This window comes from Aristolochia californica, unplaced genomic scaffold (assembly GCF_029961685.1).
Source record: "Aristolochia californica isolate CCGP_79_NKW_82.1479 unplaced genomic scaffold, dmAriCali1.0.hap1 SCAF_9, whole genome shotgun sequence".
NCBI lineage: Eukaryota > Viridiplantae > Streptophyta > Magnoliopsida > Piperales > Aristolochiaceae > Aristolochia > Aristolochia californica.
The window spans coordinates 4,415,103-4,436,883 of NW_027182290.1; the positions used below are offsets into that span (position 1 = coordinate 4,415,103).

The window sequence follows — 21,781 nt, forward strand, 5'->3', positions numbered from 1 at the left end:
AATCAAATCATCTTCAATTGCATATATTTTCAAATCTGGTCATTGAGGACTATACGAGTTGTCTTTACTTTAAAATTAAATCATTAAAGACTATTTTATGATGTTAATTACATTGAGCAAGTACTTAAGATTGGTGTCCCTATTTGTTTGAGCTTTAACTTATATTGGCCTATTGAGAGGCAAATTACATTAGGCTATATTATAAACAAGTAATCCTTCCAATTTGGGTCAAACCTTGAGTATGCAAATTACATTGGGCTATATTATAATCAAGTAATCCTTTCAATTTGGGAAGAATGCTAGATTGTTTACACCCCCAAAGAATTTGAGAGAAGTTGTTGTCATTGTGGAGTAAGGGCTAGAAATTTTAATTTGTCATTTTTTGAGTTGTAACGCCTTAGCCTATTCACCCCTTACTCCTTCCCCTAGGTTTGTTCCTTACCGGGCCTAACATGTGCCACTTTGTTTGCTTATGTGGTACGTGGGTGTCATTCTCGTCTAACTTGATTTTGACGATAGGACTGTAGAATTAACTTCATTTTGATAGTTGATTAGGGCTTTATCTCAATAATTCATCCAAGTCTTGCCTAAAAAAATGACTTTGATTATTGATCTACCTTTTTATAAAAAAATTATACTTTGATCATCGATTTTTTTTACTTTGACCATTGGTCAATTGGTTATCATGTTCCTTCAGTATTGGTTGTTGATCAATGTTTATGATTTGGACCATCGATTGGATTGAGGTTTTAACTTTGGTGATCAAATTCTTATGTTTACAAAGATAAATGCATTTTTGTTAATATAATGATGTGAATAGTATTTTTATGCAAATAATGAGATTTTTTTTTGTAAGAAAGAAAAAAACTGGATGCGACTAAGGTCGACTAAACTTGAGTTATTTTTATTTTTGACATATACATTAAATCGGTTATACTTGTTTAGATTTAACAATGGGTTTGATTGAAATCAAATGCCTTATCTATTTATTATTATATTTTCAACTACAGAACAATTCTCCTTGATTTGCTTTCATTTTTATTAACAAAATGTTACTTTAAATCAAATGCCTTTATCTCCTTCTGAATCTGAATTTGAAAGGGATTATGTAGATAAAGAGGTAATCAATGGCTAAAATAAAAAAATAAAAAATATAATATGTATACAATAAAAATATAAAAAATAATATTAAAAATGAATTTTTTTAACAATTATTGTTTAAGGCAATCCACAAACAAACTACACATGAGGCATCTAGCAAGAACTTTAAAAATCATTAAATAAAAAAATAAAAAAATAATAAATCCCAAATTGCAGCTCCTCATCTACTTATCAATAAACAAGAAAATAATAGTTTACACATACTAATGCCTTCTCCAAACATGCTGGCTAAGTCTTGAAAGGACTTAGTTGTTCCCTTCTCTCATCACCTGCCCTGTCCCATTCAAAGTCGGCAAATGTTAGGTCTCAATTAGGGGGGGGGTTTGACCCATCTAACCATAACAAAGTCTTAAGGGATAAAGAAGAGTCATGTTCACATAAACTTTGTGTTCAGACTTGACATGATTAATGAAACCAAAGACTAAAATAATTAGATATGACCTCCACTACATAAGGCTCTACCACATTGCTTAAATTATCATAAGTCAAGTGCACCATTGTTGTTGCCTTAATTGTTTAACAAAAATACTTTCTCCTACTCTTTCTATATTGAGGGTGACGGCGAAGGAAAGAATTAAGCCGCTTTATATTTTATGGGTGTACAACTTCAAATTGCACTAAAAAAAAGGTCAAGCGCCTATCAAAACCACCCGGCTGCCATTCGAACAATGTCTTCGAGCTTAGTAGAGTCGTACTTCTTCTCCTTACCTTGCACTTATAGAATTAATCCGCCTTTTTCCTTTATATTTTGGATGTTAAGCAGTAGATTTAGAAGGCATCTACAAGCTAATTGTAGTGGATATAGGATGAGGATATCGTATCCTCATTAAGGGTCTATTTGAAATCTTCAGAAAAGAAAAGAAAATAAGAATTTCAATGAAAATGAGATAATGGTTAAATTTTTGTTTTTACTAACTATTTTTAGGAATAACAATGGTCGAATTTAAGTATCACGTATGGATGATACGAATCGCATTAGAATACCCAATTATAGGGGTGGGTGTCATCAAAGAGGTATTTCCTCCCCCACACCATGTCATTCGCTATTTTTTCTATTTTTTCTATTTTTCAACGTTGACTTGTATGTTGTAAGACGAGGCACGATCGTATGCATTCACATGTGTCAACAACCCGAAGTCAAAAGTCGAGAGTACGACTGCTCGGGAGGTTCCCACTTCACATTTCTTCTTCTCTCTCTCTCTCTTTTGCTTCTGTTTTACTGAACTTGCTTTTGTTTTTCTCGCTTCAGTTTTTTCTTGTAAAAGCCGTAACTGTCACATTGAAAGATAATACGTGAATTCGTCTCCCCCTTCCAAGTCAACGCCTTCCCCTGAACAGAACTCATCGATGGCGGAGGATGACCAAACTAAGAACAAAACCAGTGCTTCCAGGAGCCGTATTTGCCTCTTCCATGGCGCGTCTTCTCTTATCAGTCGCCACCCTTCTCCTCTTTTTCTCTATCGCCACCGCCGGCCGCCTTTTTACTGAGATTCAGCCCAACTTCACTGCCTCCAACTTCCGGTTCGTCGACAACAACGGCGCCTTTCTCTCTTCCCCTAACGACACCTTCCGGGTCGCCCTCTATAATCCTCTCTCCCAGCAGTCCCGTTTCTATTTTTGCGTCCTTCATCTGATCTCTAACGTTATCGTCTGGGCTGGCAATCGAGACTCCTCTGTAACCAACACGGGTACCTTCAGTCTCTCCCCTGCCGGAATTCTCGTCTCCCACGTCAATGGCAGCATAGCTTGGTCTACTCCGCCTCTGCGGGCGTCGGTGGCAGCGGTTCGACTTGGTGATAATGGGAACTTGGTTTTGTTTGATGCCAACAATCGTTCCCTCTGGGAGAGCTTCGATCACCCGACGGACACCATCGTTCTTGGGCAGAGGTTGCAGGTGGGAAACCCTGTTTTCGGCTCCGTTGCTGCGTCTGATCTTGCGACGGGCATGTTTTCATTATCTTTGACTCAGAGCGATGCGTACTTGCAATGGAAATCTGAGTTGTCGTACTGGAGCTTGTCGACGGATGTACGCGCGTTCAAATTCTTGAACGCCGAGGTTTCATTTATGGAACTCAACAGTTCCGGTCTCTTTTTCTATGACGGCGTCCGGAACGTGGTTGTTTGGCACTTAGCGTCTTCTTCTCCTGCCGGATTCCGGGTCGCCGTCGTAGCTGCCGACGGGAGGTTTGTCATTAGAAGCTACGATGGACGAGACTGGAACGAGGATTTCGCGGCGCCGGATGATAACTGCCGCCTCCCGCTTTCCTGCGGACCTCTCGGATTATGTAGTGCATCCGGCTGCGTCTGCCCGTCTGGTTTTCATGCTTCGGCAGAATCTCCGACGGCAGGTTGCTCTCCGGTTGATGGGTCCAAGCTGGCTTCACCTAAATGCGATGGAGGTGGGTTTGGCACGTCAGTTTCTTACATAAGACTCGGCACCGGATCGCAATATTTTGCCGGCGACTACCAGAGCCAGGTTGCAGCCGTATCAACCTTCGGTGCTTGTCAAATTTTATGCTCGAGAAATTGCTCTTGTCTGGGTTTCTTCTTTCAGAATTCTTCATCTTCTTGTTACCTTCTGAAAGACGAGCTGGGGTCTCTGTTCTATAGCACCACAGAGGACGCAGATAGATTAGGCTACGTAAAGGTGATTAGAAATCCAGATGTCACTAATGATGATAACAAATCCAAAAAGAATTTCCCAACAGCGCTGCTGATCCTCTTACCCTGCATCGGAGCTGGATTGCTCATCGTCCTAATGACTACTCTGTTTCTCTGGTGGAGAAGATTGAAAGATGCGAAAACTCGAACAGTGAAACTGGGTCGACCCAACTCTTCATCTTCAGAAACGGATTGCATCGACATCCCCGGCATGCCCGAGAGGTACAAATACGAGGTACTCGAAGCAGCTACTGACGATTTCAGCACCCAGATTGGAGTCGGAGGATTCGGTGCAGTCTATAAGGGAACACTTCCGGATAAATCCCTCGTCGCAGTGAAGAAGATCACTAATGTGGGTGTTCAGGGGAAGAAAGAATTTCTAACAGAAATCGCCATTATCGGAGGCATCCGTCACGTCAATCTGGTGAGACTACGAGGATTTTGTGCACGGGGAACGGAGAGGCTTCTGGTTTACGAATACATGAACCGGGGTTCATTGGATCGAACCCTGTTTGGTTCAGGCCCGGTTTTAGAATGGCAGGAGCGGGTTGACATCGCTCTTGGGACCGCGCGTGGGTTGGCATACCTGCACGGCGGCTGCGAGCACAAGATCATCCATTGCGACATTAAACCAGAAAACATATTGTTACATGATCGTTTTCAGGTGAAGATATCGGATTTCGGGTTGTCGAAGCTGATGAGCCCCGAGCAATCCAACCTCTTCACCACCATGAGAGGAACGAGAGGGTACCTAGCGCCGGAATGGCTTACCAACGCCGCCATCTCCGACAAGACGGACGTCTACAGCTACGGGATGGTTTTGTTAGAGTTGATCAGCGGAAGAAAGAATTGCAGTCCGAGAGGAACAAGTGGGAGCACCGATAACGGGAGCGACGAGGGATCGGTGTCGACAGGCTATTTTCCTTTACAAGCGCTAGAAATGCACGAGCAGAGGCGGTATACGGAACTTGCAGACCCAAGGGTAGAAGGGAGAGTGATGAGCGAGGAGGTGGCGAAGTTGGTCCGTGTGGCTCTGTGCTGCGCGCACGAGGATCCAGGACTGAGGCCGACGATGGCGACGGTGGTGGCGATGCTTGAAGGCAGCGCGCCCGTGGGCGAACCACGGGTTCAATCTTTGAACTTCTTGAGGTTTTACGGGAGGCGGTTCAGTGAATCAGTCGGGGCGGAAGGGGTTGACGAGAACCGGGTGTTGTACCAAGGGTTGACAACCGGTTCGTCCAACAGCTCAACGAGCGGGACGCAGACGTCTGTGGGTGTCTCTTACCTTTCCTCACAGCAAATATCCGGTCCGAGATAATCGAGCTATGGACGGTTTGATCTACCACATGTGCTCGGTTTTGGTTTTAGTTTTGGTTTGTAAGTTTGTAAAGATATACAAATAGCTTTGGAGTAGATTGGAAGGAATGTATTAATTAGATTATTATACTTAATCAATAATTATATTCAAGATATGACCCACCTGTTGGGGTAACTATTAGTACCATAATATAAAATTTCAAGAGCACCAATTGAAGCTTGGTGCATAGTTGTTGGTTTTTCTTGATGCCATTGTTTGACAAAGGTTATTGTCCTATGATCACTCTTCAAAGCTATTGAGAAGGTAGTTCCTCCACTCCTGTTCTTCATATGGATTGGTTTTTGTTTTATCTCTTGAGCTTCATGTATCAAAGGAGGAATACTCAATAGTGATGGAAATTTTGAGGTTGTTAGAAGACATTTTTTAGGGGATGTTTTTGGATCATTCTTCCCCCTTTCCTTCTCCTAGCTCTCTTCCCACAAGACCATGCATCTTCTCTCTAAAACCAAATCATCCATAGAATATCTCCTAGTATTGTGTCATCCCTTCTAATCACAAGGAAAGGATAAAGGGACCTATTTATTCATGTAAATAGCCCCATTACATGTAATAGATTGTCTAATCTCCTTTTATGGCCTTTGGAATCCCAAAACTGATTACAAGACAATATTTAAGGTGGCCAACAAGTTGTCACCTGAATCATTATACAAAACCCAATATTAAATCCATTTCTTAATGGGTATTCATTAATAATCTTAATATTTTTTCAAATTTTCAAAGAGTGATTGTGAATTGTTGATCAAAGTTGTTAATCATAGTCATATTTTCTAAGGACATCCAAGGGAGAGAATAGAAGAAAATTTGTTGTTTATTAACAGTGAAATGGTTTATGATAATAAAAAAATAAAATAAAAAAGTTGAAGCAAGACCATTTGAAGTTGACACATGACCAAAATTGTGCTTTATGAAGAAGACCTGAAGACCTATGAGCTGATTTGAAGACATAATCAATAAGTTTTTTTGTCTCTTTATTTTGGCATATGCTGTATACACCAAGTTGAAGTTATAAACTATAACTTCAAAACGAGTGTTAGAAGATATAATATCTATTTACTTAGAATTTTTTATAAAAAATTAATAGAATGATGTGAGAGGAACATGGACATTATGTTTCTATATAAATTTTTTTATGTTATAAATTAGAGAGAAGCAACAAACCTAACCCTAACCTCCTTATTTCTTTTCTCACTTGAAGTCTCTCTTTGAAAAGTTTGATTTTTGTAAAGTTTGATTATATGTTTTAGAAATTTTTACAGCTATAGCATCAATATCATGTTCTTCTTAAGATAACCAGGGAATATACGTTGTATAATATTTGGTTGAAAAGATAAAAAGAAATCATTTGATATTAAAACACCAGTAACCTAATCCATCCAGGACCTGATAAGATCAATTGCTTAGAAATGAAAACCTTGACAAAAATAACAATATAAATCAAATAGGGCATAAATCTTTTCACATCTTAATAAGATAAGAATTCAACATTGAAAGGAAATTTGCTAAACTACAACTAATTAAGGAAAATGAGAAAAATTTATTACACTCATCCACATGTCTACCTATGGGAGAAGGGTTACCAGTTTTTTTAAAGAATTTTCAATCTTTAGCCATAATTCTAAAAAGTTGAGAAAGTAAATAACAGTAAATAAAAGAAAACCAAGGCAAGAAACTAAAGCTTTCTCCAAAAAAGAAATCAATACAAAAGCAAAAATTTACAAATCATAAAAATCTCTAATGCAAACAAATATTAACAATTTCTTGAAATGTTTTAGGATTTTAAATTTGAATTTTTTTCGCAGACAGATGTACTTTTAATAATTTTTCAACACTATCTTGAATATCTGCAAATGAATAGGCAAAAGTGTCTGATCTCATTATAATATTAAACTTTGTGCAATAAGATGAGCGAAGAAATGAGGTCACCCATTTTTGGGTAGCTCTGATTGGCTTTGTCTACAATTGATCTCCTAAAGCCCAGGCCCCACCTGATTATGCCAAAATGCACTGCAAACAGTACTACAGAAAACAGACAAGGAACGATCAACTCTGACAGAAAAATATAAAGATTACCCTAGAGTATATAGAATTCTAATTTGGTTATGACTAAAGTGATTACTCTGATTAGGAACATTGTCTGGTATAATTTGTATTTAGAGTTCAATTAAGTTAGAATGTCTTAGTTTCATTAAGTCCTGAGTAGACTCATCTTTGATAGAAACTCCTAGTAGATAATGTCCAGGCTAGGCATATTTAGCAATGACTTTGACTTTTTATCACCACATACTCGACTTAATCCCCCCCATTTTTTTTGCCAGATTGAATTTTTCAATAACCACTGAAAACTTAATCACCTAATGGACAACATAAGAACTATCTCTAACAGAACCTGTTATTTGATGTACTTTATTTACAACCCCCATTGCATGAAAAATATTATCACGTGTTCAAAATTCACAAGCTTTCACATAGAACCATGTTTTGAGCACTGAAGCATGCCTTTAGAGACTTTCCTCCCCACACAATATTAGGTGACCAAAATCTTTACTACTGTCAAATAGAAATTTCTAGCAGGCACAAATAGTAAATATACTGTCAAATTACCAGATATAATTGACTGTCAGCATCCTCTCACATAATGCAGAACAAGGTACGACTCAGATGATCTCTGATGTGAATAATAAAGGAGAGTATCTAGATGTAATTTTCTCAAGGGCAAGGATTTGGAAAGAGAGAATGCACTTTATCAATCTCACATAAAATTTCTTCAGTGAGCTCAACGCTACATGCATCAATGACCTCTCTCAGCTGCCATGGTTTAGTGACTCCAAAAATGGTACTGGCGACTAGAGGGTGTTTCAAAACAAAAGCTGCCAACAAGAACAGGAGGAAGGAAATAAGAGAAGAGGAGCATTATAAGATAACCATTCTCAAAACTATCAGTTAGTACCTAAAAGATTCATGCATTTTCAAGATAGTTGGGACAAGGCTCTGCCAATGCCGATGATGATATACAACAAACTATTAATTTCATTTTGGGAAATACTTAAATACGTAGGGCAACATCATAAAAAGATACATCAACAGTACATCTTGGTTTTCTTTTTCTGTCAAAATAGATTTTTAGAACATAATAATTGAGTTAGACCTTCATACCAATGGCAAGAGAAACAGGACTGAGGTTGTATCTTTTAGCAATGTCAATATATTCCTGAAAAATAACATACAAAGAGAACAGAGATCAATGCACATATTTCAGTACACAGCATCACAATTAATAACACATTTCAATTTTATCTTCAATGTTTAAAGAATATAGACCCGATGTAATAACTTAATCTTCAAGAAAAAGCAGCTTAGACTTTCAATGTTTCTTCATACATCTAAAATGTGTTTGTATTTGGCATTTCTCAGCAACTAAGAGAAAACATCCAAGAAACCTTGAATAAAGAGCATTAAATTTTCTCTTCGTCGACCTCAACACAAGAAAATTCTCTCTTCGTTAATCTGCTTTTCACTTTGCAGTTAGTCATCCTCTTTTCAGAGTGAAAATGAGAGAAGACAAACCAAAGTGACAATTGACAAATAGGATTATTTATCATTTATGAGTGGATTTTCCCTCATTTGTTCATAACCAGGACCTTGACATTCCACTAAAGGATAAAAAGTGGATCAATTTATTTGCCTCATAACAGATACCACAAAGCAGTCTGCAGATTAATGAATAAATAAAGTATACTACCATAGTGGCAGCTCGAATTGTGGCATTGGACAAGTTGTATCTGGATTCCCCTTCAGAATACTTCCCTGAATGAAAACTCACAAAGCAAAAACCAAATGAATTTCAGCATAATATATTGTATGCGCTATGTAAATTATTCAGGCAAATTGTTCAACAAACTAAATAATCAAAGTGAAACCTCTAAAAAGATTCATTCGGCCATCAGGTGGACCCCCATCAAGAGAGAAGTATTTTCCGGTAAGAAGACCCATTGCCAAAGGACTGTATGCCAATAGGCTGATGCTGAAATTGAAACCAGACAAATTAGCTAGGATATTTCCAAAGTATATATGACACAACAGGGAAAAATATATAAGTATGATCGGTTACCTAAAAATGAGTAACACATATGATTGGAGGGTAACATTTACAAGCACAAAAATTCGACAGAGTTATCATAAACATTGAAAAGAAAAAGTAGAATCACAATTTTTAGTAGCTAGAACCAGTTTATGAAGTGCTTCCAGCCCAAACTGTATTTGTCATTGTTTTAAAAGGTCTAAGGCATAATAACGGTCTGGATAGTTTCCTGTTCCTGAATGTAAGTTACATAAACACACATGAAAATCCATACTCCTTTTAAAAAGTATTACTTGTCTAAGTGCACTGTGAACTAAATAGTTAAAAAAAATAAATGAAGATATTCCAGAAAAGTAATAAAAAATCATATTCCCCTCACACACCTTACCAACATTGAGGCAAAGGATATTCATAAAAAAAAAAAAAAAAACATTGAGGCAAAGGATTATAAAATGCAGCTGCATCTCACTGCTTCTAAGGCGTTTTTGGCACAAAACTTTTGCTTTTGTGCCTGAACATGTCTGTAAGTCTGTACTTGTGAGTGTGATTTCAAAGAACTACATGATGCTAAGAGAACTCTCCAGAGACAGATATGACAAAGGGCAGAACTGTATTTACTCATAGGCTACGCGCACAATCCGTTTCTTTGAACTGTCCGAACAAAATCAGTGCCAAGTGAATCTTTATGAAACAAAAGGCCAACCTATAACATGGGAAAGTCAAGGCACTTTATAAAATGGATGTCCAATTAAGGAGGACAAGCTTCTAGATTTTTTCTATTTGCAATTAAGCATGTACTCTTGCCAGACCTGAAAACATAGGCACATCCTATGAGGGTTCCAGTGATAAAGGAAGTTGTGGTACTTAAATATAACAGACAAATATAACACTAGTTTGTGATCCAGTAAAATCCAATAAATGGAGAGATAAATAACCGCATTATCTTGACACTGATTTGGTGCATCTAGATACAGCACAAGAACTTGTCAAAGTTGAAAAGAAAATCAGATGTTTTTCTTTTTTTTCATTTCGGTTTTATCCATTGGTACCAGGGATTTTACAGCTTAGAGACAGAACTTCTGTCCCTCTCAGACACCTCTAAATGTTAAGTAATTGCAAGACAAATGTGCTGTATGTATCACTTTGGAGTCTCAAGAAGAAATAAACAGAAAATTTCTCATAGAGATGGAATGTTAAAAAAATTGAATAAATTACCACATAAAACAAAATCTGCGCTTAAGCAGATAACCTCACCTCTCACAGTGACAGCATTCAGCCAATCCAGAATCAAAGGTCCGACAAAGTAGGCTATAGGCATTCTAAAACAAGAAAATTTTTTAAGTCAAGAAAGCATTGATGTGTTTGGTGTGCCCCATTTGCATCGTTAACAGAACTCTTTGAAAATGAAAGCCAGTAAAAGAGAGCAGATACCATGACCTGATGTCAGGTCTCGTGAAATTTCATTATGGGAAGATGTTAGGTGCAGTCAACAGCACAAAGACCTTAACAGTACAAAGAAATACCTTTATGCTCTGCAACTAAATGGATCCATACCTGCACAGAGACTATGCGAGGATAGCATCCACCATGGTCAGCGAGGTGCAGAAACTTCATAACTCCATATGGTGTTTCATTACTAAGTCCAACATATCTGATCTAGAAGCAAGAAAGTTAAAATATTAAAAAATATCTAATGTACAACAATGGCAAAAGCGTATCTCCAACTGTACCTTTCCGGCATCAACAGCTCTTCCAAGGGCATCAAGTTGTTCTTCTATAGGTACTGACATGAACTGTCTGCTTGGATCATACTCAATTTCTCCAAACATGGGAACATATCTGCAGGCACATGCACCGACAAAAGTTATCATAAAAATGTGAAGAAATTCACCGAAAACACAATCAATTTAATTGGATTGTTTCTGGCTCATGATTTGCTAGTACTTAAGTTTTATCTGAATTACCAACTTATAAACTGCAAGGTTTGTCCAAATAGGAATTAAGAATATCATACAGACCGATCAGGCCAGTGAATCTGATGAAGATCAATGTAATCAATTTGCATTCGCAATAAGCTGTGGAAGCAAAAGAGGAAAAATGTAAGAGAGCATAAATGGACATAGATTCAGTAACATGTAACAAATAGACCTGTAATCAGGTCACAAGGAAAAAATAAAACCTTTTAGGGAAAAAAAAAATAAGAATCTTATCGTATCTAAGCCTGTAAATTTAATATAAAGTAGAATATATAGCATAGCATAAGTTTTGGCAATCACGCACTTCGTAAATCATAGAAAGATAATAAAAGGACCTTATTTGAAGGGAATAGAGATAGAGACAAGAAATAACAAACAATTAACAGGTTCAAACCTATCATCAATAGCCTGCAAGATGTTTTTGGCATCCAAACACTTTGGTCCACCCCGGATCCAAGTCATTTGCCCAGAAGGCCCGGCGACCTGTGTATCAAACCTCATAATCAGCAACAAACCTTGAAAAAACAAAAAGCTCATGAAACATCTGTAAAGGCAAAGAGAAAGACTTTGGTAGATAAGACAACTCTATCGCGAGAAATCTTCCTATCTTTCAACCAAAGGCCCAAGTACTCCTCGCTCCTCCCATGCGTGTCCGCGCGCTGAGGCACGGGATACCTTAAAACAATACAGCTTCAAAGTAAGTAAATCAACTATTAAAATATAAGAAGTTATGCTTGGAAAGAGCAGCAGCGAGCAGCAAAGGGGCGAATACATCTCTGCCGTGTCAAAGAAGTTAATTCCGGCTTCGAATGCCTCATCCATGAGGCGGTAGGATTGCGTTAACGAGTTCTGCTCTCCAAAGGTCATGGTTCCTGTAAACATAAGGAGTAAATTGAGTCCAGAGGAATTACGGATAATCTGGCAGGACGTCAACGAGAAGAAAAACGGAGGAGAGGAAGGAACCTAAGCAGAGCCTGGAAACATTTAAACCAGGGGCGAGGTTGAAGAGAGGAACCGCCATATCCAAAACGCCGAGGAGAGATGCTGCACCTGCATCTATGATTCAAAGAAATTGGGAGGGAAAATAAAATAAAATAAAAAATTGGAACGTTCGCGGCGGCAATCTGGATCGAACCTGGGGATTTTCTTGTCGATTTAAAATCCAGCACAACAACCAGGTGGGGGTATGGAATTTGAAAGTCTACGTGGACAAATTTGGAATTATTTTCTATAAATGCATCATATAATGTTAAAAACACATATTAATTATTTATTTGAATTTTATGGAGGTCCAAATGTCATCCACTCCTTGCAAGATATGGTAGAGGTATGTGTCGAAGAAACTATTATTAAGAAATCGTAAAAAAAGAAAAGGAGAAGAAGAGTATAGAATCGATGAACATATCTCTCTCGTTATTCTTTCAAATCAATACTAAAATGTTTTCTATTTATCCTCTCTTTTTAAGGTTTCAAGTGATGTAAGGTTCATCTCTAAAGAGTCCTCTGTTATAATCCTGGGGTTAAGTATTTATGTTTTTCGCTCCTATCAGACCGGTCTTTTAGGTAGTATTGGCTAGGTACACAACATTTGGTATCAGAGCACTTTGAGGCTGCCTCCGGTGTAGGCCGTCGTGGGCATTTGCTCGTGAAAGTGGGTGTGATGTTATGGTCCTGGGGTTAAGCACATATGTCTTCCGCTCCTATCAAACCGGTCTTTTGGAATTGGCTAGGTACACAACATCCTCTAATTCCATATCCACTTACGAACTTAGTTTGTACTTAATTTTGTAGTTAGCCTATACTTGATACTTGGTAGAATATTTGATCTTATATTACGTCTAATAGCTCCAAGGATAACAATAGAGTAGTAACACAGAAAATTGTTTATTGCTACAAATCCCATAGCACTTCAGGTTGATTTGAGATTTGAGGTGTCGGAGTAGAACTAAAACTCTTCTCTTTTCATGAATAGTATTTTGATGCACTGAAACTCGGAGAAATTCTCAAACAATTTTCTTTTCCTAGACAATTTTTCTCTTCTAAAGTTTTTCCAAAAGTTCTGCCAAGAATTCCCCCAAACACCCAAGAGGTGCCTCTATTTATAGAGCGGTGGAGGTGGTTCACCACTCCACCTTTTTCTCTCCTTTTTGCTTATTTGAAATCCCAACTCATTTTACGTATGTGACATTAAGTGGCGTTTAAGAGGCCCTCTCCTTCAAACCAAGACATAGATCCTTGATGCATAAAATATTTTGTCAATAAATTGGCCTATCTGTTTTTGAATCACTCATAACCCAAACTTTCATTTGGGCTACATCTAACCATTTTCATTTTTGGATACTTTAATGTGGCTACTCACAGCTCATGACATCAAATTGGTGTCAAATAATGTTAATGTTACCAATTTAATAGATTATGGTTGATCATTAATTTGTAGGGTCAACCATTTTTGTCAAGTAGCCGAGTCAAGTTTTAAAGCCTTGGTTTCAACATTAAAAAAAAATGAAATAATCACATAAACACATAAAATTAAGCTTCTGGTTTTATTTTTGTACCTGAATATGGACATTAATTAAGTTGCATATTCGAGTCACATGGTATGAAACCTTCACTTACTCTAAACTGTTGGGACTACATAAAATGGACAAGCCAAGATTGAAATTTTGCTCAAAACCTTTCAGCTTCATTAGGAACTAAACGGAGTAAAATCCTTGGGAGTACCTGCCTACCTCACAGCCATCATGGAGGATGAAAACCTTATGAAAAGGAAAAATCCATGGGAGTTTACTGAAGAATCAGATTTACCCATGATAATTACTGGATGGACAAACTCAACTAGTCCTTAAATTCCCCAAGTAAAGTTACTTTGCTTTCGTTCAGATTTTGGGTTTTTAGAGCTTCATTTGGGATCACTGCATCTTCCCATCTACAGATCCTTGGAGTTCAGATTCAGTTTCCAGTGATTCTGTTCTGTTGAGATTCTGTTCCTCCAAAAGCTTCATCTGGCGTTCCGCATGCTCTCGTTCACATGCAGAGATCCCCAATATTATATCAATCATGGTTCCAGTTGTTCCAAAGAACACCAGAGGTGCCAGAGATTTACGCTTTATTCCAACTGGAATTGCAATCAGAGCCCCTGCTATTGAAAATACCCATGTACCTAGTGCACTGAAGATATTCCAACAAATTTCAGAATATAATAAAAAATATAACACAGTCGAATCCAGAGGATGCATGAGTAGCATTTTTTTTTTTTTTTGTCAGTTTGACACAGATTTTGGGTGGGTCTAGGCAGCCAACTCTGGTCTAAACCATTGAATGTAATTTGCTTCTAGACAGTATAACCAGCATCACCCTCTCTCTGGATATTTTGTTCAAGGATGATAACAATGCATAATCAAAGGTGAATTGTTTACACTTTTCTATGGTGGCCTAGCTTCTTAAAGGTCTGTTTGGAACCCCTAGAAAAGAAAATGAGAATTTGACCATTATTATTCCAAAAAATAGTTAGTGAGAATGAGATAATGATCAAATTCTCCTTTTCACTAACTATTTTTGGGAATAATAATGGTTAAATTCTCATTTTTTTTTCTTTTCTTTTCTTTTCCATGGGGTTTCAAACATACCCTAAATCTATTGCTCTACTCTCGAGTTATAATTCAACCATAAAGAAACACTCATTCGACCAATTTAGTTATGATTTCATGGCAAGGGATGGATCATGGAAAAGTTTCATGCTCAAAAGTGACTCAACAAGACATTAGTTTCCATCCAGACTATATTGGTTTTCCAGTACTTTTTAGTTTCAAACTACCCCTGCCAGTCTTCCCATACAGTAGGACGTGTTGACTCAATGACCATATTTGGTATCTCTATGGTGAGGTCTTAGAGTCTCACTAAGGTATGGTGTTCAACATTCATGAAAAAGAATTAAAAAAAAAAAATGAAATTTCTCGACTACAATTAAGTCAAAGTTTATACACAGGTGGATTAATCAAACAGTAAACAGTAACTCCACTATCTCAACAAACACAAACTCCTACATATGCCAATATATAAATTAACTTAAATAAAAGTACTTCTCAACTATAATTAAGTCGAAGATCACACAGGTTGATTAATCAAACAGTAAATAGTGGTCGTGTGCGCAAGTCTTTTAGAACTAATTGTGATGCATATATATATCACTGTTTCCAATGAACAGACAAGTTTAGAGTAGCTACTGAGAGGTGAAAGAGACTGCCTAAAATCACTTAACATGGAAGGCAAACTCCTTATAACTCCCAATCTATTGGAGACATTGGACCATATTGCAATTGGAAATTTGCAATGAAGGAGAAAGTGAGTCGAGGTTTTTTTTTTTTTTTTTTGAATGGAGTTTTATTTATTTCAATGAAAGAATATGGCTAAGGAACCTTCCAATGCAATGTTCGAGGCTCCCAATTACTATAGAATATAGATGGGTGAGAAAAGTTCTCTTTTGCCAAACTATTAGCTATACAATCCACTTCTCTGTGTGTATGCAACCATGTAAACTTTGGATCTCCTGAAAAACTTAATGCAGACAGCAGGGGGCTTAGCACTACCCTTCATCCAATGCACCACCATTGCTGAGTTGCCTTCAAACCACTAATGGGCCGGAAACATTTTGGAGATAGATGTTTATACCATCCAGTACTACCCTAATTTCAGATTTGGCCAAGTCTTTATGTCCAATAGGTCCCTAGAAAGTTAATAAAATTGTTCCTAGGTGGTCCCTAACAACTCGTCGCATCCCTGCAGGTCCAGGATTTCTAAAAGAGCTCCCGTCAAACTTATGCTTATTAAAACCAACTAGAGGAGGGACCAAGCTTAGGCAAGAAGTCAGTTGGGAGACCATGAAGTCCTTTGCATGCCTTCATTCAAGGTACAGTGGTCTGCAGTATTTTCTCAATTAAGCCCCACTTTGTCATGGCTGAGTTGTTGAATGTCCAATCGTTCCTCTCAGTCCATAAGCACCATAAAACTGCTGTCATTGCTGATTTCCAAAAGATCGAACCAGCATAAGGCCTCTTTTGTGACATTTTTTTACCAATGAAGTCTGTTATTGATGCCAGGAAGAAACCCTTGAGCCCAAATTTCCAATGGACAGAACTCCAGTGCATAAGCGAATGATCAACCTCCTCTTCATCAGCTCCACAGAATTTATAGAAAGAATTAACAATGAGCCATAGTTTCAATAGTGCCCAAAAAAAACTAGCATACATTAGATGGCAATGCCATGCACCTCTTATATCAAGATCATCATCAGTTAACATCTTCTCCAAGAAACCAAGATTTAAAAGCTAGACAAACAAAATTTCTCAACCCCACCTAGTGGAAGGAGCTCATCTATAAACACCAGCTCAATTAAGGACAATTCTCCACCTCCTGTGCCACAATCTTCTTCGTCTACGGCTCCTGACCTAAGTGATTTAGATCTTCCCATTGCTCTTCAAAAAGGAGATTGTATGTCAAATAGACATCCTCTTTCCTCAGCTTATTACTTGAATTATCCTCAACTTATTACTTGGTGCATAGCTTCCTCATTCAAGGATGGAGTTACTGCAGATTATCTTATAAGTCCTTATTGCTCTTAAGGACTTTTACTACCTATTGGTTATCCGCTGCTATATAACTGCCCATTTGGTACGTGTTATTTGGTCATTGCCTCATTACCGCGGCTACTATTATGTCTCTTTGATTGAGACATTATTATTGAAGACGGACTTCTCGGTTGTTGATTGTTGTAAGCATTGATTATTCTGATGAAGAAGAAAGCACATTGTGGCCCCAGAATGTTATCTTCCGGTGATTACCTTTTACCCCCCTTATTTGGCATTTTTAATCTTACCATTTGAGAGTAGGTGCCTTGTGGAGGGACATCGTGATGGAAGAGTTTATTACCACACTTCTGAGCAATGCCTATAGACCCACTATCAACAAAGGATAGGAGTGTCCAACATCTAGCATGAGTAAAGTCTATTATTCACCCAAGAGGTGTTTGTTTGAGCTACCCTGAGAAAGTGGGTAGACTCTGTGCCCCACAGTAGGGCCATTTTTCCACCTGTAAAATTGAGGGAAAATAGTTTTGACTATGACCATTTGATTGGAGTATGGAGCGATATCTTACGGCTAGGAGTGATTTTACTCTCTTTTATATTATGCCAACTAGGTCTCTAAGAGATCACCAGCTTGAGGGGGAGTGTTGGAAGATATAATGGACTACTATTTTATACAGGAAGATCGTATACACCATTTGCAGCAGGCTACGTGTTCATGATGTTCTCTTACCCCCAGCTTGAGGGGGAGTGTTGGAAGATGGGCCCAAGCCCACACGACCCAAGAAAGACCCACATGTCCAAGTGTGTGTAAGATGGGCTCAAACCCACAATACCAAGGAAAACCCACACATCCAAGAGAGGTGGAAGATGGGCTCAAGCCCACTAACCAAGGAGAAGGCCCACAAGTGATGGCATGATGGTAAATAAAGAATCATCTCATAAAAATGGCATTGATGTAATTAGTTTAAGTTCTAGGGGCTAAATTGTAATTTTTAAGGAATAGTCCTACATGAATTAGTGAGTACAAAGATCTTGAATTTATTAGTTGGCAAAGAGGATTCCTACTAGTCATTTTGGGACGAGCCTTGGACCCAACTTCACATGGTATCATAGCAGGTACTCATATGTGGGTCTCCACCTAAATTATCCACTTGTAGAGCCACGAAAGAGGGCTTACACCTAAAATTATCCACTTGTAGAGCCACAAAAGAGGGCCTACACCTATATTATCTACTAGTAGAACAAAAAAAAAAAGGCTTACACGTGAAGGGAAGTGTTAAAGAATAGTCCCACATGGATTAGTGAGTACAAAGATCTTGAGTTTATTAGTTGGGAAAAAAGCTTCTTAAGTTAACTAGTAATTTTGGAATGGTTTATTAATCTATAAATAGAGTTTCAGGGGGAGCGTAAAGACACAAGTCTATTACCCTAATCTTCCTCCTCTTTTCTCCAAATTCGTCAATTTTCCTCTTCTCCTCTTAAAACCTTCTCTCCACAACTCTTCTTCTTCTTCTCACCTCTTAATCCTCTTCTACTGTGATTATACATCATGGAATCCTAAGTTTTAACACAACCCTTGCACATATTTGGTCACAACTTGTGTAAGCAAGACCAAATCCTCAAGTTACATACATTGGATAGCTTTTGTGGTTGTGGATGAGTGTTGAAAATCCATTTGTGGGTCTAGGCTTCTATAGCCTAACTAGTTGTTATAAAACTCCTTTTGTGGGTCTAGGCTTATGAAGTCTAGCACCTCTATTGTAAGTCCCTTTGTGGGCATTGCTATAATTGGCTTTTGTAGCCTTTCTTGTAAGTTTTGATGGGCTTTTCTTAGTAGATTTAACTCCAAAGACTCGAGTCATTTTGGGAGAGGATGTAGCAACCTAATTTTGGGTTGTAAACCACTATAAATTGGGGTGTCCTTTGGTGCATTGTTTATTTGCATTGTATCTTAGTTTTAAATCAATTAGCAAACAGAATTTATATAGAAAAAAGGCGATCACATAAGATTTAATTGAAAAACTTTAAACTTGACACTAGAGTATGCACACCTATTCAACCCCTCCCCAATACACACACACACACACACACACACACATTCAGGACCTAGCAATCAGGATTTAACACACTGATTGCTATATTACAGAAGATATTACTTTTTCAACACTTGTCGCCAGTGCATGAGGGCTTCTATTTTTAGTGAGATAACAAGGCCCCTACAGGCTAGAATGGAGTATGCGCTTGTAGAGTACACAACAAAGAAGAAGGGAAAGAAGATATGAGTTAATACTTCCATCCAAGTTTAGGATCTGCAAAACTCACAATATAGTGGTTTCAGGTCCTGAAAGAATAAATAAGAAAGGACAAGATAACACACTGCAAGAGGGCAAAAACAGATACTCACTTGGCAACAGAGCATTCTTCCAGCTGCTTCTGATTCTGTTGAGCCATCAGCTCTCTCCTCCAATTTTTTTGTTCTATTCTGTAGCCTTTCTAGGAAAATTGATAGCTGAAACTGGAATGAGCAGCAAAAAAGGCAAACTTAGGCTGTGTTTGGTACGAGAGAAAATGGATAGAAAAGAAAAGAATAGAAATGAGGTTTCTTTTCTCTTGTTTTGTAGAAAGGAAAATGTAAGAAAAGAAATAGAGGAGAAACATTCTTTCTCTTGTTTGGATGCACGAAGTGGAAAAGAAAATGGAAAAAAACTAAAAGATTTTAAAAAAAATAAAAAAAAATCAACCTAAAAAAAAAAACACTCATTCATCACTGCAACATTGTTCGTGACAAACCCCAGCATCCCAAGTTGTTGATAACAAAGGAGATGCTAACACAATCGTAGATGATTGTGGATCAGATCTTAGATTCAACGCCAACCGATCTTCACCAGCTTCTCAAACAAAAGAAAATAAGGAAATAAAATAAAATTGTAAAAGGAGCTTGTAAACAATAGTACCTAAGTCATGAAATGTCATTTTTGTCATTGTTGCCATCTTTGATATCTGCTAGTATTATAATACTTTATATGCTACGCAAAGAAGTGATGTTTGTTGAAAAAGATCCCAAAATGTCCCCATAGTAAGTTGTAGTTGGTGATTTTGGATTCACAGACACATTCATAACATTCCAATAGAATGAGAAGTCAAGGAGAACAACTTAATGAAACTAACAGTTCTCTAAAGAGTAACAGTCATGAAAAAAAAAGATAATCATATCATATTATTACATTTAAAATTCCCAGACTAGATCCAGCGTCAACACCTGCACCAATCTGCACACTACCAACATAATTATCACAGGAAAAAATGCCAATTCACATTCTTTTCAGTATTTCAGGGTACAGAAACATTTTTGTTTTATGAATATCTAAGTTTAAAACAACATCATTTTTTACATGGGCTAATCAATAGAAAATAAGACAAACTGTACTTATTCCTTGACCTACACTGGCAGATGAAATAAGCTCGTGATCGCTTCATTTCCCATTACTAATGCCCAAAGCAAAAGAATTCCTTTCTTATATTAGAATAGCTTAATATTGTGCTTTGATCCACAAAAATGGACCAAAAGTAAGCTAAATGCAAACATGAAAAGAGCTCTTAGAACAACTTCAAAAAACAGAAAAAGTGGTCATCTTCTTTTAAAAGCTCCATTGAATTTTTTGCATTCATTAAAAAAGAAGTTTCACAATTTCAAGAAATATCTTCTGAAGAGATGGAAACTTAAAACAGCCGTACATCAATGTCTAATGAATGACAACCACAGAGCATCTGCTTGCATAAGCTTTAGCCAACGTATACTACCAATTACACAATGTAAAAGAAGGAAAATATATACAGGTAATGAAGTTTAAATCGTGGAAGAAGCGGACTGGAAATCCTAAGATTCACACAAAATATAGAGAACATGAACTTGCTCAATAACAGGACAGTGTCATACCCCTCAAGTTCAATATGAGAGGGAGAAGTCATTTGCCCCCATGATTGGGACCCAAATATTTTTTTCATACAAATGGAACCCATAATCACATAGTATACTGAAAAGAGCTAAATAAACTCCCAACTTATTCTGTCCAAGGTGGCTGTATTTTTCCTCTGTTGAACTTTTTGCACTACCCGCCGGTGGGAGTAGCCTTTGCACATTCCTTTCTTCTTAATCTCGATGATACTATTTCAAAAAATATAAATAAAAAATGGGTTCATCCATAATTCTGCCAAAAAAAAAAGTCAGCATCCACTTACAAATATTTTCCACCTAGTAAACTGGAATTTTTTTAAGCTAAAAGAAGATGACATAAGCAAAAACCGAACTGCCTACTATCCATAATTTCAATTGACACATAATATATGGTAATAACTTTTATCCATCCACAGAGACCAGCAATTTTCACTTCATGCATCCAGCGACAAATAGTAAAGGTTATCAATCTATAAACCACAAAGTCGAAAATAAAGTGCGACCAGGTAGGGCAGCCTTCCAAGTTAAAAGAACAAATAAGGTAGATAAACTCTTGAGTTTGCCAACCAAGACAACAGGGAAAAGATAAAAGGCAAACAAAGTCATTGGATTCTAATGAGGATTCCACCTAGAAGCCATTGGGGTGCCTTGTTTGAGGGAGAGAGAAGCACCTGTAAATCAGTGGAAATGGACACAAGATCGCGTGGCGAAGAGGCCCTCTTCCTTATATTTCAGGTTGGGTTATTGAATACTGTAGCTGGTACTAACAACAGCAACAGGATTTCCCAGCCCTAAAATCAGGATTTCGGACTCTGGGATCGGGACACGACTCGAGAACCCCAAACTGGATTGCCCGGCCTGGATTACCTTTTCATATTGGTTCATCTCTCGTATAATACAACATGTTTCATTAGCTAAATATTTAAATAATTTAAAGGGCATAAACTCATTGTTTTGTGAATCTAATGGGCGGTTAGTGCACATTGTAAG

At 37.6% G+C, this 21,781-nt stretch overlaps 3 protein-coding genes across 8 annotated transcripts; 1 reads left to right on the top strand and 2 right to left on the bottom strand.

Moving 5' to 3' along the window:
- Window positions 1-2,572: 2,572 nt before the first annotated feature.
- On the top strand, window positions 2,573-5,140 carry LOC137940238 (G-type lectin S-receptor-like serine/threonine-protein kinase At5g35370). The gene has a single exon (XM_068785185.1). The coding sequence runs from the start codon at window positions 2,573-2,575 to the stop codon at window positions 5,138-5,140; it is 2,568 nt and encodes an 855-aa protein (XP_068641286.1).
- Window positions 5,141-6,983: 1,843 nt separating this feature from the next.
- On the bottom strand, window positions 6,984-12,376 carry LOC137941996 (uncharacterized). 2 transcript variants are annotated; one of them, XR_011110459.1, is made up of 13 exons: window positions 12,218-12,376; window positions 12,027-12,126; window positions 11,821-11,929; window positions 11,649-11,737; window positions 11,297-11,353; window positions 11,009-11,117; window positions 10,833-10,934; window positions 10,533-10,597; window positions 9,118-9,221; window positions 8,940-9,004; window positions 8,354-8,408; window positions 7,802-8,067; window positions 6,984-7,216 (listed from the first exon to the last, which is right to left on the bottom strand). XR_011110459.1 is itself a non-coding variant. In XM_068787652.1 (12 exons), exons 1-12 carry the CDS (start codon window positions 12,273-12,275, stop codon window positions 7,907-7,909), a joined length of 1,074 nt encoding a protein of 357 aa, XP_068643753.1. In that variant the 5' UTR covers window positions 12,276-12,376; the 3' UTR covers window positions 7,712-7,906. The 2 variants fall into 2 exon arrangements, 1 of the variants encoding a protein (XP_068643753.1); XM_068787652.1 differs by lacking the exon at window positions 6,984-7,216 and having other exon boundaries at window positions 7,712-8,067.
- A 1,402-nt stretch (window positions 12,377-13,778) lies between these two features.
- On the bottom strand, window positions 13,779-21,638 carry LOC137941035 (uncharacterized). 5 transcript variants are annotated; one of them, XM_068786247.1, is made up of 4 exons: window positions 21,463-21,638; window positions 20,061-20,105; window positions 19,241-19,351; window positions 13,779-14,422 (listed from the first exon to the last, which is right to left on the bottom strand). In XM_068786247.1, exons 3-4 carry the CDS (start codon window positions 19,285-19,287, stop codon window positions 14,164-14,166), a joined length of 306 nt encoding a protein of 101 aa, XP_068642348.1. In that variant the 5' UTR covers window positions 19,288-19,351; window positions 20,061-20,105; window positions 21,463-21,638; the 3' UTR covers window positions 13,779-14,163. The 5 variants fall into 5 exon arrangements, with proteins under 5 accessions (XP_068642348.1, XP_068642349.1, XP_068642347.1 ...); XM_068786248.1 differs by lacking the exon at window positions 21,463-21,638 and adding an exon at window positions 20,774-20,794; XM_068786246.1 differs by lacking the exon at window positions 20,061-20,105.
- Between the last annotated feature and the right edge of the window lie 143 nt (window positions 21,639-21,781).

Bases quoted from the DNA above. Each gene is read 5' to 3' on its own strand.
- LOC137940238 (XM_068785185.1), top strand. From the start codon at position 2,573: ATGGCGCGTCTTCTCTTATCAGTCGCCACCCTTCTCCTCTTTTTCTCT.
- LOC137941996 (XM_068787652.1), bottom strand. From the start codon at position 12,275: ATGGCGGTTCCTCTCTTCAACCTCGCCCCTGGTTTAAATGTTTCCAGG. The intron at 11,930-12,026 runs GTATTCGCCCCT...TATTGTTTTAAG, and splicing joins TTCTTTGACACGGCAGAGAT to GTATCCCGTGCCTCAGCGCG. The intron at 10,935-11,008 runs GTACAGTTGGAG...TCTTGCTTCTAG, and splicing joins GAGCTGTTGATGCCGGAAAG to ATCAGATATGTTGGACTTAG.
- LOC137941035 (XM_068786246.1), bottom strand. From the start codon at position 19,287: ATGGCTCAACAGAATCAGAAGCAGCTGGAAGAATGCTCTGTTGCCAA. The intron at 14,423-19,240 runs GTGAGTATCTGT...GAATATCTTCAG, and splicing joins GAAGAATGCTCTGTTGCCAA to TGCACTAGGTACATGGGTAT.